The sequence below is a fragment of the Nannospalax galili genome, unplaced genomic scaffold (genome assembly GCF_000622305.1).
Source record: "Nannospalax galili isolate Female #2095 unplaced genomic scaffold, S.galili_v1.0 scaffold1379, whole genome shotgun sequence".
Taxonomy (NCBI): Eukaryota; Metazoa; Chordata; class Mammalia; order Rodentia; family Spalacidae; genus Nannospalax; species Nannospalax galili.
In genome coordinates, this window is record NW_008343573.1 from 1,605,157 (window position 1) to 1,620,196 (window position 15,040).

At 45.7% G+C, this 15,040-nt stretch overlaps 1 protein-coding gene across 1 annotated transcript; it reads left to right on the plus strand.

Moving 5' to 3' along the window:
* Positions 1-1,711: 1,711 nt before the first annotated feature.
* LOC115071483 (putative uncharacterized protein DDB_G0271982) lies at positions 1,712-9,718 on the plus strand (the record flags this gene model as incomplete). The annotated part of the gene is made up of 2 exons (XM_029566815.1): positions 1,712-1,765; positions 9,623-9,718. Coding segments are annotated over 2 exons (150 nt in total), but the record flags the coding sequence as incomplete, so codon positions are not given.
* Positions 9,719-15,040: the final 5,322 nt, after the last annotated feature.

Below are 15,040 nucleotides of genomic sequence, written 5' to 3' on the forward strand. Positions count from 1 at the left end.
TGCCTGCAAACCACACAATAAGTCCTTGGCAACAAACCTCTAAGAAAAGGACAGTGACAAAAATGACTGGCAAAGAATTCAGAAGAATGGCTATAAGGAAACAAGTAGATTCAGGAGGACGCAAGTATACACCAACAAAACTGGAAAAACAATCCATGTTATAAATGAGGACAGAAAGACTGAAAAATATTCAAACAGAAATCTCGGATCTGATATTCTCAGCATGTCACATAAAAAATTAGAACTGAAAGCCTTAGAGTTGAGTAGATCAAGCAGAAAAAAGAAATTTCAAACTTGAAAACAGGTTGTGTTTAGTTTTGTTTTTGTTCTTGTTTTGAGACAGGATCTCACTATGTAGCCCTGATTGGTCCAGAACTCTCTATGTAGACCAGGTTGGCCTGGAACTTACTGAGATCCACTTGCTTCTGCCTCCAAGTGCTGGAATTAAAGGCATGCACCATGTGCAGGTGCCCAGCCCCAAAAGAAGTATTTTTAAATAACCAAAAAGAAATAAAAATTAAAAATAATCAAGACAGCATTTGAGTCACCACCAAAGGAGCAAATTCTCACATTTTTGGAGTTCTTGAAGGAAAGGAGAAAGGCATAGATAAACCTTTTCCCTAACCTTGGTAAAGACAAAAGATAGTGAGGTTCAGGAGATATACAAGGCTCCAAATGGGTTTGATCAGAAAATATCTTTACTAAAGCTTATTATAATCAGATTGTAAAAGTACCAGGCAAAGAGAGAAGCTGAGAATTGGACTAGAAAGAGTCAAGTCACATTTAAGTCTGCAATCATTGTCAATCATCATATGAAGAGCAGATTCCTCAACAGAAAACTTCTATGCCAGGAGGAAATGAGAATTATTTCAAGTCCTGAAAGAAGATAAGGACCAATCAAGAATACTATACCCAGCTAGGATAGCCTTAAGAAATGAAGGAAAAATAAAGATCGTCCCAAACAAGCCAAAATGGAGGGGATTTATCATTGCCATGCCAGCCTTATAGAGATGCTGATGGGAGTCCTACATTCAAATATGAAAGAGAGTTATTGTGATGAAAACCCAGTAGAAGGGTAGATGCACAAAAGAGAAATCAAAAAGAATCAAAACTTATCAACACAATACACCAGTAAGCCACAGCAGGAGGCACAAAAAGAACACAGAACATTTAAAACAAACAGAAGTAGATTAAGAAAATGGCTGAAATCTGCCTCAATGGAGTAAAACAGCCATAAAGAGTATGTACATGAATAAGCATGTGAGTGCCAACAAAACAGAGCTCAGTCACCCCACCAGTCTGTATGCTGACACCTAGACATAATTTTGTGGCAGGAGGGAGGAACTCATCAGAAAAACACCAAGATGACATGAATGAAGCCAACTGGCAAAAGATTAGAAATCCCTCCCCACCAGGGCTGCATGTAAGGATGTGAGGGAGAGTGCCGTGTACAAATGTGGAGGCAGGTGGATGCTGTGTAAATGTCCCATAAGGGTCACAACACTGAGGTCTGGAGCTTTTGAGCCCACTTTCATTCTTACAAGTATCTTTCTCTTTATTAATAAACTGTCTCTGGCAACAACAAAAGAAAGAAAGAAAGAAAGAAAGAAAGAAAGAAAGAAAGAAAGAAAGAAAGAAAGAAAGAAAGAAAGGAAGGAAGGAAGGAAGGAAGGAAGGGGAGAGAAAGAGAGAGAGAGAAAGAAAGAAAGAAAGAAAGAAAGAAAGAAAGAAAGAAAGAAAGAAAGAAAGAAAGAAAGAAAGAAAGAAAGAAAGAAAGAAAGAGAGAGAGAAAGAAAGAAAGAAAGAAAGAAAGAAAGAAAGAAAGAAAGAAAAGGTAGATGTAAATTGTTACCCAACAACAATCTTGAGTAGAAACAAACTAAATTTCCCCACTGAAAGATGCAGACTAACTTACTAGTGGTTGTTTGTCATTCTTTTAGGCTATCCCACATCTGAACCCCTTCCTCATGACTAGAGAACCCTTTGTCTGATGAGGCAAAGCCCATTTCTGACTGTAGAAGTTAGAAGACCAACTTTGAGGATGACCTGCAATAATTTAGATTTAGTAAGGGCTGGGAAGAGGGTTTAGTTGATAAAGTGCATGCTGTGCAATCATGAGGACCTGAGTTTGGATTCCCAGCATCCATGCAAAAGTCAAGCAGTGGTGGTATATGTTTGTAACCCTAGTGCTGGAGGAGGAGGGCAGAGATAGGCCGGTTCGTATAGGTCCCTGGCCAGCCAGTCAAGTCAATAGGTGAACTCTGAGTTAGTGAGACACCCTGACTGAAAAAAATCAAGTGAAAGACACTTTAATTAAGAAAGTTAATATCTGGCCTCTACAGTCACAAGTGCACACATACACATGTGTGTACTCACATGTACACATACACACACACACACACACACACACACACACACACACACACATAATCATTTGAAGCAAAGAATGGACCTCCCAGGACTGCTGCAAACCCACAAGTTCACAGTTTGGCTTAAGACTGAATAGCTCCCCCTACTAAGTAAACTGAGGCTCAAGGATCATCAACTAAGGACAACAAACTCCTCTGCTACAAGCCAGCCATGCAGTTTAGCTAATCCCTCACTCTTCCCCTGGCCACCTGTCCAAAAGACTGTGGAACTCAGGAGGTCCAGTCCTTATTTACTGCCCCTAAGAGACTCTGACATGCACATGTCCTTGGCAGCCAGAGTAATTACCTGGTTAATTCAAACAGAACAATTATCTAATGAGAATAAGAAGGCAGATTTTATTTTCTGGTCTTGAATAATGAAGATTGTTCATCCCCAAAGCTGTAAATACATCACCCAAAATAGCAGAGACTTGAAAGAAACTGAAGCTCATCAGCAGATTTAAAATTAAGTTTCCTTCTTTCCCGTTAACAATAGGATTTCTTTTTAGTCTATATTTTTGGTATGAACTTTGCTTCAATTTGTTTAATTAGATAGATGTAATAAATCAGACCCAGGGGAGGTACAGTTACAGATAATTGGTACAAAACAAACAATTTGGGCCCTGAGAGGTTCTGCCTAATAGACCAGCACTGTCCAACTGAACTTTGTGTGGTGATGGAAATGTTCTACCCTGTGCTGTAATTCAGTCATTTTAAGTAACATATGGCTACTGAGCCCTTGAAATGTGGCCAGTACAACTAAAACCTCAATGTTTGATTTAATTATCAAATACTTAAAAGTAAGTAGCTACATATGACTAGTGACTCCCGTATTGAACAAGACAGGAGATATCTGTGACTAGGCGGACCTCTCTTACCATGACTCCAACAAGAACCCCCAGGGTAAATCATGACTTCCCAAAGTTAATCATTTGGATGGAGATTGTTTGAGGACAGGAGATCAGGAGCAGAATTCACCTTTTTCCAGTGCTGTGTGTGGGTTTATTAATTGTCTACACAATTGCTTTTGTAGAGATTGTACTTCTCTGAACCCAGAACTAGGAGCTCTGAACTTGAAGCCATTTATTAGGCTTAAATTTATGTGGTGTGAAATCTGTTAGATCATTTGCTCATCAGTAGGTTGTCTAGAAAAAAGGCCCATCTACAAAGGGTTTTAGGGGTGAGGGTCACCGGTGTAATCAGAAACATACCAAGCCTGGCCTCCAGCAAGAGAGTATGTGCTTTCAAGTAAATCTTGAGTTTGAGAAGTGGCCTTTTGAAGACCTTCCCATTGGTAACTTTCCTTTCTTATTAAAAAAGACATACAAAAGTAATTATTTTTCACCATTGTTCATCTTAAAAATAAAAGGTAGAAACCCCTAGGGTTTTGCATCTAAAATCATGGAGCACATCAGGCTGCCACACTGGAACGAAACCTTCAAAACTAACAGGCAAGTGCTGGGATGTAAGAAGGGCTGAATAGGATTTGGGAAGAATGGTTATAGGATGGACCAGTCACCCCGAGCCACCAGAGGCCTGGTGATACTTACTGAAATACACAAGAGGAAATCATCTTTCATCCAGTCAGTGCCAGCCATGGGCAACACAGGGCCTGAGTTGCATTCTGGAGAAATTAAGGCAGAAAGGAGCTGATGCTAGCCTTGACAGCTCATAATCCTGGTGTGGCCCAGTGGGAACCTGCAGCAGGCCATCACTGTCAGCAGTGTGCCTCAGAGTCAGCTGATGGTAAGAGTCACTAGAACATGGTTGGTGGAGAGTCTGGCATGCAGGAAGCCCTGGGTTTGAGTCCCAGCACTGTATCAACTGGTGTGTTGGCTCACATCTGTAATCTCAGGATTCAGGAGAATCAGAAGTTCAAGACCATCTTCAGATGGTCACAGGGAGTTCAAGGGAAGCCTAGAGAAACAGTTTCTTAAAAAGATAAATAAAATTAATTAATTTTTAAAAATCAAAGATTCATCTGAGCAGCATTTTGGAAAGGAGATTTCTAGGTCTTTTCTCTAGAACATTCTCCTTTCAGAGGACTGAGGAAGACCTTGAGAATTCCAATTTTTCATTGGTTTTATTTGGCTGTTTTCTTTTGTTTCAGAGAGAGAGAGAGAGAGAGAGAGAATGGATCTTCCCCAAATTCTGGGATTTCAGGTGTGAGTCACTGCACCCAACAGTGAGAGTATTTTTATGCCAAGAAGACTGTTAGTGTACTAAACAGATCTTGGAATATTCTTAGTAAGAGACAACTTGGGGACCTTAAACAGAGTGAAGGCATCCCATCTCAATCCCCATCGCCCTAGTTGCTTCCACAAGACCTTACCCACATCACTAAACCAAATAATTGCAACCCTCAGGGTTCTTGAGTTCTTCCTTTGGCACATTCCACCTGGAAGGTCACAACTGTCTTCCTTCCTCTCCCATCTCTGTCTTCCTGTTGCAAATCCATTCTCAGAACTGTCATCATGACTTCTCAAAACAAGACATTGAAAGTGTCTCATTCTTGCTCCGACTCCTGAGAAGCAAGCTTCTGTGTTCTAAGCAGGCCCTTCCCAGCAGCCCTGTTCCTCACATGTTCAACAAGAGTACTGGTGTCCCTCCTTCCAGACCCACCCAGACCACCACCAATGCAAAGTCCCTGTGAATCCCCTCAGCATGCAGCCACATCATGCCATGTGTCCCCTAGCCTCTGCTGGTGCTAAGTGGAGAGAAGGGATCATATGACTTGGGGCCAGGGACATCTGCCGGTCAGCTTTGAAGGTTTCATTCCAATGTGGCAGTCTCTCAGCAAATGGACCATGTGGTCAGAACATAGGTCACAGGGACTGTCCCACTGGGACATGATCAGAGAAGTAAAGTAAATCTGAGTCACCAAAAGTGTTAAAGTCAGGTGGTAGAGTTGGGTCTCATTCTGTGGAAATTTGAAAGTGGACCAAGAGGTGCTCCCCAAACGATCTGGAAAATGTCAGAAATATCCCAAGGAAGACCAAATACTAAAAAGAAACTTCACCATAAACTGAGTTTTTATACCCTTTCATGGGACACAATGTCTCAGAGGTGCACTGTAATCCTTGCCAGTGCCTAGACCCACCCTTTCTGCCAAGCCTGCTGACATCTAACTCAAACCTTCTTCTTCCTCCACCCAGCAAAGGCCACCCGTGGCAAAGGGAGCTAGTGAGGGACCATCTAAGCTAGTGAGGGACCATCACCTGGGACTCCAGACCAAACTGGGAAGTACCATTTTGGGACCCTCTCTTCCTGTCTGGTCACTTACTGTGGAAAGTATGAGAAGAGTGCTATGTGCTGAAAACATTAAAACAGTGATTGTTTCAGTGGCACTGACAAAAGGGAAGAGTCAAAGCCCTGATGCAAGATGGCTTGGAAGTCATGGGCAGATGGTTCAGAGTGGAATGGAGACCAGCAAGAGCATTTTGAGAGCAGGTGACAGATGACATGAGAATCAGTGTCACTTAAGGTGGAGTGGAGCTAGTGAGGAGGACAAGGGCCCCCTTAGTTACTTTAGCTGAAATGCAGCAGCCAGCTAGTAGCATACAGTCAAACCTCTAGAGTCAAGCCCTTGCCCCCTGCAGCCTCTCTATTAATGCTAACCACCTGGCACATGCCATTTGATGGCCTGACGCTGGCCAGGCCTCCTCGGGCACCTTTCATGTGACATTCCTCTCTCCTCGGCTTTCACAGGACAGAGGGTTACTGCCTGTGGTGCTGGGAGATGAGAAGCAGGCCTCTGGGGTGAAGGAGGGGGGTCTGAGGGGATGCCCTGGCCTCCCCAAGGGCAAAGCTTGCAGCTCCAGTTCCCACAGAGCTGCTGGGGCAGTGCAGAGGGTGTAAAATCCATAGAAGGCCCAGGGCTTATCTGTGGGTAGCCTCAGTGCAGGAGCCAGACAAGGCTGCAGCCCCTCGCTGCCCAACCTGCAACCACTGGTATGCCACCAAAGGGCAGGAGAGCCTCTCCACTCCATCTTCTACCCATGCCTGGCAGAGGAGCCCAGGACAGGTGTTGGAAGGTCACTGTGTCTTTCCAAGGACACTTGTCATTGCTGCAAAGCATATGTGCAAAATAGCTAGGGGTCCAAAGTATGAGACATAACTTCTCATAGTGTTAATGGTGGGAAATAAACCTGCTCAGAGGTTATTAGTAATCTTACACAAAGTTCTTTTAGAACCAAGGCAGCTTGTGAAGTAGACAGAGGAGCCCTTTGTGGGTCAGGAAGAATGGGGCGAAATCTCATCTTCGTATGGAATCTGTAACTCCTCGAAGGATGGAGATAATATCTACTTTGCTAAAGGTTTTAAAGTTTAAATAAGTAATGGTATGAAGTTACCAGGAAAAAAAGTGATGGGGAGATATAGGAGAAGTTGGAGGGGAAGGAGTGGGCATGGATTTGTTCAAAACAGCTTATATGTATGTGTGAAATTCTCAATAAATTATTTTTTAAGTTGGGCGTGGTGGTGCACGCCTTTAATCCCAGCACTTGGGAGGCAGAGGCAGGCGGATCTCTGTGAGTTCAAGGCTAGCCTGATCTATGTAGTGAATTCCAGGACAGGTGGGGCTACAGGGGGGAGACCCTGTCTCAAAAAGGCCAAAAAAATATTTTTAAAAAAAGAATAAATAAATAGGCAAGATACAGTATGGAGAGAGCTACTGTTTTCTATCATCAGCTATGCAGGAGCTAGGCTATACACTACAGAGTGGGGCCATCATTGCCATCCCTTTATTACAGATGGACACGATCCTGCAGGTTGGTAAACAACTTGTCTCCCATCACACAGCTGGGAAGTGCTCAAATATTTTGCTACCAGGCCCAGTTTACTACTCTACACCATTTTGCAAACCACGTGTACATGTTGGGTCCTACAGAGACCCCTGATCTTAGCTTCAGCTGAGGAAGAAGCCCTAAGTGGGAAAAACGAGGCCTGTGAAGCTCCAGTGTAACTGGGTTCCCAGGGTATGTTTGGCCCCCCCACCTGGGGGCAGCAGGGAGGCACAGGAGGGTGGTGTAGGGTGTCTGTGGGAATCTGGGTGTGCTGGTCATTTGGAACTGTTTGTCTCTGAGGGTGATTTACATCTGGCCTTGCTGGCTGTTTGATCTCTGGCCTGAAGGCTGAGCACATTAGTGTGTCCACTCCACCCCCTCCCCATGGGACCCCCATGGCCAACCATGACTGGCATGGCTAGCATGGCCTGACAGCACTGGGTGGCAAGTGAGAACCAACTTACAGCTGCCCTGGACATCCAAAAATGGCAGAGCTTAGAGGAGGAGGGCTGTCCATCAGTGTTATTTCCAGGGAGGCAGGGCAGTGGGATAGAAAGAACCAGCACTCCAGTCAGAGATCCCACAGTGCCAATCCTGTGGAACATAATTTACCACTTGCCAGGATCTGAACCTTTGTGTAACTTCTCTGAACCTCCATTTCCTTATTTGTAAAGTGGAGGCTGCATAGCCTTCCTGAGGAGATTTGGGGGCAATAAAGAGAGATAATGGGTCCAGAGCCCTTGGTTTAGAAAAGACACTCATAAAAATCCCTATAAATTTTGTTGTTATTTAGTTGGGGGAAACTCACCCCATCACAAGTGCCCCATCCCTCAACATCAGCCTATGTGTCAAGCTTGCACTAGTCACAGGGAAAGGGGTAGCAAGGGGCTAGGAGTACAGCAGTCAGGTGAGGAATGGAGCCTGAGGGAGGTGGACAGAGTGTACGGAGAGCAGAGCAGGAGTGGAGAGCTGAGGCTCTGACTCTGCCTCTCTCCTGCTCTGCAACTTAACTATCTGAGCCCAGCCAGGGTGGTGGCAGGGAGCTGGCCAGGAAGGGACTTAGAGGAAGCTCCCTGCTGGAAACACGAGCCCACCTGGCAAGAGCATTTCACCACCGAGCAAGCAATTTACAGGAGCATAGCTGGGCATGGTGGCGATGTCATCCTGGGCACTTGGGGGCTGAACTCAGAGAATCCCAAGCCCAGAGTTCAAGGGCGTTCTGGGCAATTTAGAGAGAGCTCAGAATAAAGAAACTACAGATGTCAAGAACTTTGTAAAGAAAGCCAGAGAGGCACCTGGGACACCAGACAGGGATACCACCTGCGACATTAGTCTTTTTTAAAAAGGAAAAAAGCAAAGGCCTAAAGGCATAGGCAAAAAGCAGGTACCACAAACAATACAAGCTATCTGACCAGGGTTGCAGTCTTAGAAGTGACAGCACAGGGTACTCCTCCATCTAGCAAATGTCAGAAGTCCCTCCCCACCATCAGCCAAGGGCTTCTGCTATGACTTGTCACCTCCTTTCCTGTGTGAGAGTACACATCAGCTCTGAATGCAAATCCCCGCTCCTTCATTCACAGCCTAGGGTGGGTCAAGACCTGAGTCTGCCCTTTACTTTCTGGAGACTGGTGTGCTGGGTAGCGTTAGTTGTCAACTTGACACACCTGAGTAGAAGGACCCTCACCTGAGGAATTTCCTCCATTGGATTGGCCTGTGGCCAATACCTGTGGGGCATTTTCTTGATTGTTTAGTGATATGACAGGTTCAGCCTACCGTGGGTGGTGCCACCCCTGGGTAGGTGGTCCTGTATTATGTAAGAAAGCAGGCTGAGCAGAGGCCAGAGGAGCAAGCCAATAAGCAGCATTTCTCCATGGTCTGTGCTCCAGGTTCCTTCCCTGAGTTCCTGTTTTGGCTTCCCTCAGTGATGAACTGTGACCTGGGAGATGTAAGATACAATAAACCCTTTCCTCCTAAGTTGGTTTTGGTCAGTGCTTTTATCACAGCAATAGATAGTAACTAAGACAGGGTAAAAGTCCTGGCCCTTCCGGGCTGTGTGTTCCAGCTTTCCGTGATTTCTTCTGCTATAAGAAAACGATCAGCCTTGCCTTCAAACACTGATGGGTGGGTAGATACAGAAACAGTGCTTGGTTAAGTGAGCAGGTGACAGAATGAGCATACCACTGAGCCAGGAGGAATAGTTACAATATGAAAAGGGGGAGGGGATGGTGAGAACAGTGAGAGCTTTTGGAATGAGGCAGGGTGTTGCCCCCCCAGCCAGGAGAGAGGGAGGGAGGGAGAGAGAGAGAGAGAGAGAGAGAGAGAGAGAGAGAGAGAGAGAGAGAGAGAGAGAGAGAGAGAGAGAGAGAGAGAGAGAGAGAGAGAGAGAGAGAGAGAATATGAAGGAGAAAGGCAGAGAAGGTGGAGGAAAAAGGGGAGGAGGGGAAGGAGGAGGAGGAAGAGAAGGAGGATGAGAGGACGAAGAGGAGGAGGAGGAGAGAACAAGAGGAGCAAGAGCAAGGACACTGAGCTAGAGAGAGAACAGGGAATTCACACCCTACACAAGAATGAGGTAACCCAGGGTGGAAGGTGTGTGGAAGCCCACAGGGCACCAGGAGCCTCAGGAGCCTCAGCCCTGATTTTGCTCCCTGCTAGCTGAGGCTTTCAGAAAAGTGTGTCCCACTGTTCAAGGACCACAAACTGTTGGCAATCTTGGGAAAAATGGGGTGCTATCCTAAAAGGCAGATGGTCTGAAATTGGGGGGAACAACCATCATTCTTTGTAGCTGGAAGCCAAACACTGGGAAGAAGAACAAGAGTTCAGCTTCTCCTGGTTTGACAGTTGTCAAGACTTCGGACTCCCCCTCCCCCATTATCTCCCTCAAGGCTACATTAATAGAAGTCAAATGTCTAGGTTGGGACAGGTGTGACCTTACTTCATTCCACACCAGGAGGCCCTACTTGGAGCATGGGATTGGGCATGGGTTCCATCTTTGATCCTTTTGAACATATTCAAAATGACTAAGGAAAGGCTATGAAGTCACATTATAAAGGCAGAGTTTAAGGGACTACTGGCTATTTGGTATGGACAAGAGAAATGCAGGAAGAGGGATGTGGAAGGGTTTGGTGGAGTATTGAGGGATTCTCTGGTCTAAAAGAGTGGGTGCTGAGAAGCAGTGAGAAATTACAGGAATTATTGGTGAGAGCACTGGCCCAGCCATGGGATTATGCCTTATACTGTGAGTCTCCATCCCTGGAAGCCTCAAGCAGGGTGCACCCACCACTGGGATGGCTGGAGAGGATAAGATCTCATTCTCACCCTGTAATTGTGACATTCTGTGACTATAAGATTCCCACTGGTGAAACCCTCAAGTTCATCAGGATGTGCCTGCCCAAATGTAGAAGCACATCAGCTGCCTGAGTCTCCCTGGCTCCAATGTAGCCTGTGTAGTTGGTATGGCTGAGGTGTGGGTTCCCATCGTAGTGATGTCACCATAGAAAGCATGAGCATCTCGACCCACACCAGGGTCACTTTCCAGGTCACCAGGCTGTCCCTGCAGTAGGAAAACAAGTTTCCTGGCCCTGGTCTCTGCTCAGGGACCCTCAGTTCAGGTATCCTGTCTCTGGTCTGCCAGGGCCTCCTGTGCTGGTCCCTGGGACTGCTGAATCCTCGCAGGGGCTACCATAACGGAGACCTGGTACTGACCACCAAAAAAGGGGAGTGTTTGCATCAGCTAGTTGTACGGGGGATCCAAGCAGCAGGCTCAAGAGGACAGCCTGAAGTATAGTACATCCTAGGGCAGAAGGACCTCAGCAGTGTCCCCAAGTCAGGGACAGCCACAGCTGCAGAGTGGGAGAATTCCCAAGAAGGTCCCTCTCTCTGTCTTGTTGCTGTCCCTGTTCCTCCTGAGTCAATTCTCCCCAGAAGTCCCTTTTCTAGTGTTCTCAACACTGCCCAGAAAACTGTCTTCAGCACCTTCCATGGGCCAGGTTCTAGGGACAACATGCTAGTGTAGAAGTCCCAATAGGGTTGGTGGGACATGGGCTTTGTCAGAGTCACTCTGAGCTCTGTCCCAGGTGGCACTCCAGTCCTGGGATGGGGGAAGGGGGTGTACGTCTCCTCAGGAGACTAGATGAAGGCTAGAATGTGGCTCAGTGGTAGAGTACCTGTCTAGGTCATGTGCAATGGCCTGGGTTCTATCCTCAGCACAGTCACTAAAAAGTGAGGGAGGAAGGAGGGTGAGTGCAGCAGCAGGCAGCCAGGTGGACTGTGCTGGGTGGAAGGTCTGTCTGCTAAGCCCTTCCCAGAGGACCTGTGATCTGTCAGCTCTGAGATCAGGGAGATTAGGGCCCAAGGATGTACTATGGGGCTTCCCTGGTCACATAATAGAAGTTAGATAGATAAAAGATAGATAGATGATAGATAAATGATAGATAGATGATGATTGATTGAAAGATGATAGATAGATAGATGATAGATAGATAGATAGATAGATAGATAGATAGATAGATAGATAGATGGTAGGTAGGACGGTAGAAAATAGAGAAAACACTAGGTGGGTAGGACAGTATATTCAGACCATTTTGTTCCACTGGGGAAGCTGAGGCCTTGGTCAAGCTCATTGCCCTGTGGGTCAAGGTCATTCCTGCTCCATCCACTGAGACCCAGAGTCACCCTTCTCTGCAATGTGGTCCCACTCATTCTGGAGACCACATTATTTGTTTACCTACTTTCCACAATGCTGATCCCTGGGATAGTGCCCTGTGAAGTGCGATCACTCCTGGATGGCCATTTTATAGGGATTTTAGGCAAGAGAGTCTGTAGGAATGTATCTCTAGAGAAAGCTACAAATCCCAGGAGGATGCAGTGTGGTGGCCTAGCACCTAGCACATGGCAGGCTCCCTCCAATAATAGCTTTGCTGGGCTGCAATTCACGTGCCCTGCAGGTAAGTGACATTTCAATGGTTTTTAGTAAATTTCACAGATATCTGCAATCATCACTACTGTCAGTTTTAGAATACTTTCATTCTGATGGTTCTTTGGGAGTTTTAAACTTTCATTTCATATTTAGAACTTTAAAAATTATTTTTATTTTATGCACGAGTGTTTTGCTTGCATGTATGTAAGTACAACTATGTCATACAATGACTGGAAGTTAGAGGAAGGTGTTGAATCCCCTGGAACTGGAGTTAGGGATAGTAGTGAGACACCATGGGGGTGCTGGGAACAAAACTTGGGTCCTCTACCAGAGCATCCAGTGCTCTTAACTACTGAGTCATCTCTTCAGTCCATTTCTTAGAGCCTTTAAAAAGCTGTCTTAGCTATTTTTAAGTGTACAGGTCAGTGGTATTATATCCATTTGCCATATTTTACAGTGATCTGCTCTGTCTCTAAACTTTTGTACCTTCCCAAGTACAAACTGTCCACTCTGCCCTCTCTCTACCCCTAGTAATCTCTGCCTACATTTTTGTCTCTGGAAGTTTGACTACTCTAGGCATCGAATATATGTGGAATTCTATAGCATCTGTCCTTCTATGTCTGGCCTATTTCACTTAGCACAAGGTCCTCAAGCTCCATCTATGTTGTTGCACATGTCAGAATTTCCTTTAAAAGGACACATAATATTCCACTTGATCAACTCATCTGTTGGTGTTCATTTGGGTTGTTTCTACCTTTTAGCTACTATGAATAATTCTGCTTAGGAACAGTGATGTACAGATATCTGTTAGAGTCCCTGTTTTTAATTTGTTTGGTTTTATGTCTATTGGTGGAATTGCTGGTTATGTCTAGAAGTGGAATTTCCTTATAAAAAAAAATAACTAGGGCCAGGCATGGTGGCACATGTGTTTAATCCCAGTTCTCGAGAGGCAAAGGCCAGCCTGGTCTGCAATATGAGTTCCAGGACAGCTGGAGCTACAGGGACACCATGTCTCAACCCCTCCCCCAACACACACACATACACACACACACCCCTCTAAATAAACAAACCAGTAGCTACAGTGATTGAATGAATAGGAGTGAGTAGAGCTCTGATCACACAGGACCTTAAATGCCACATTTAAGCTGGGACTGTTGTGGCCACTAGGCCAATGGGTGCCTCTTGTCTCATTCTGTATTATGAATAGAGACTAAGGACAACCACAACTTCATGAAGGACAGGCAAGCCCAAGAGGTGGGAATACATGATGGAACTCCAGGCTGTGCTGATCTGGTCTGTCCACTGGTCTGAGATCTCCTCACCAGAACCTACCATGACCCACTGAACAGTGTGTTCAGATGGACTGCAGAGAATGAGTAACTTTGGAGTGCTCAGTCCTAAATGGAATCTCTCTCTCTCTCTCTCTCTCTCTCTCTCTCTCTCACACACACACACACACACACACACACACACACACACGGCTCAGGGAACATTGCAGAAAATGGGGCAGAAAGACTCTAAGAGCCAGAGGTTGGAGAAGTCTGCAGTGAAACAGCATCTTCTGGACATATCGGGGCCATTGCACTCAGGAACTCACAGGAGCTGTGCTTGCCTGCACAGACCTGCACAAGATCAAGCCAGTCAACACTGCAGCGTGGGTGGTGGAGGGAGTCCTGAAGCCCCACCCCTAGCTGAGGAGCTTTGGCAGTTGAAGCCTGCTGGGGTAAGGAGAGCCAGTTTTCTTCAGGAAGTGGCCCGTTAGGATGTTCATGCTCCAATGGATGGCCCCACAACCCAGGAACATAAGGACAGAACTGACTAGACTCAATGGGCTATGAAAAGAGGACATGAAGTTGGGAGAAGATGTGGTGAGAGGTCTGTGAGGACTTAGAAGGAAGAGTACTGGGTTGATATGATAAAAATGCATTGTAGTCCCAGCACTTGGGAGGCAGAGGCAGGCAGATCTCTGTGAGTTCAAGGCCAGCCTGGTCTACATAGTGAGTTCTAGGACAGCTGGGGCTACAGGGAGACCCTGCTTCAAAAAGAAAAAAAAAATGCATTGTATACATATACGAAATTATCAACGAATGAATAAAAAATGAGATTTCGGAAAGGTGAAGGGTCATTGCTGACAATTCAAAGAGTGTCAAGTGACAACCTTTGTTCTTGGAGATGGAAAAGCTTCACTTTCCCATCTCTTTTGTGAATTTATGGATTTAGACAAACATGATTTTCAACTCCACAGCCTGCACAGATCAAGGTGGAAAATTATCATTTATTCATTCAAAAATGGTGTAGTGCATGTCATTATCATGCCAGGGGTTAGTTACCTGTGGTTGCCTTGGCAATAAATTCAGTTGAACCCAGACAGGTGAGCCCCAAACACCAAGGAGCTCAGTAGGATCCAGGGTAGGATGCTAGTAGGCATCCGTGGCTTGCAGTCAGAGAAACGTAGGCTCAGAGCATGACTTACCATTCACCAGCTGTGTATGGTTAAGTCACCTTATAACCTTATTGTTTTCATTAGTCCATGTCTACAGCACTGCCTTTTACTCCTACCAGTAATTACCTGTAGTGAATATTTGTTGTCTTCACACTGCTCTTCAAGTCACACTGTGAGACTTAGCTCCCAGTGGGGTTCTAGCTCTAAGGATGGGGTAAGCAGATGTTCTGGTTAAGCCAATCATTACCCAATCCCCTGACCACATGTCTGGTTACCAGTGGGCTTAAGATATAACTTCCAATTGTCATACAATTCCTGGGTCTTATGTAAGAGGAGCTCTGTTCCTACTGGTCTTGGGGGCCACAAGCCCAGAAGTGACCTAAGCCACCATGTGCAACCTAAGAAGGAAGCCACCTAGACAACAGCAGAGCCAAGAATGCAGAGAAACCAAGTCTCAATGCCCTTATGGGCACCCCTGGGTTAGGCTTCT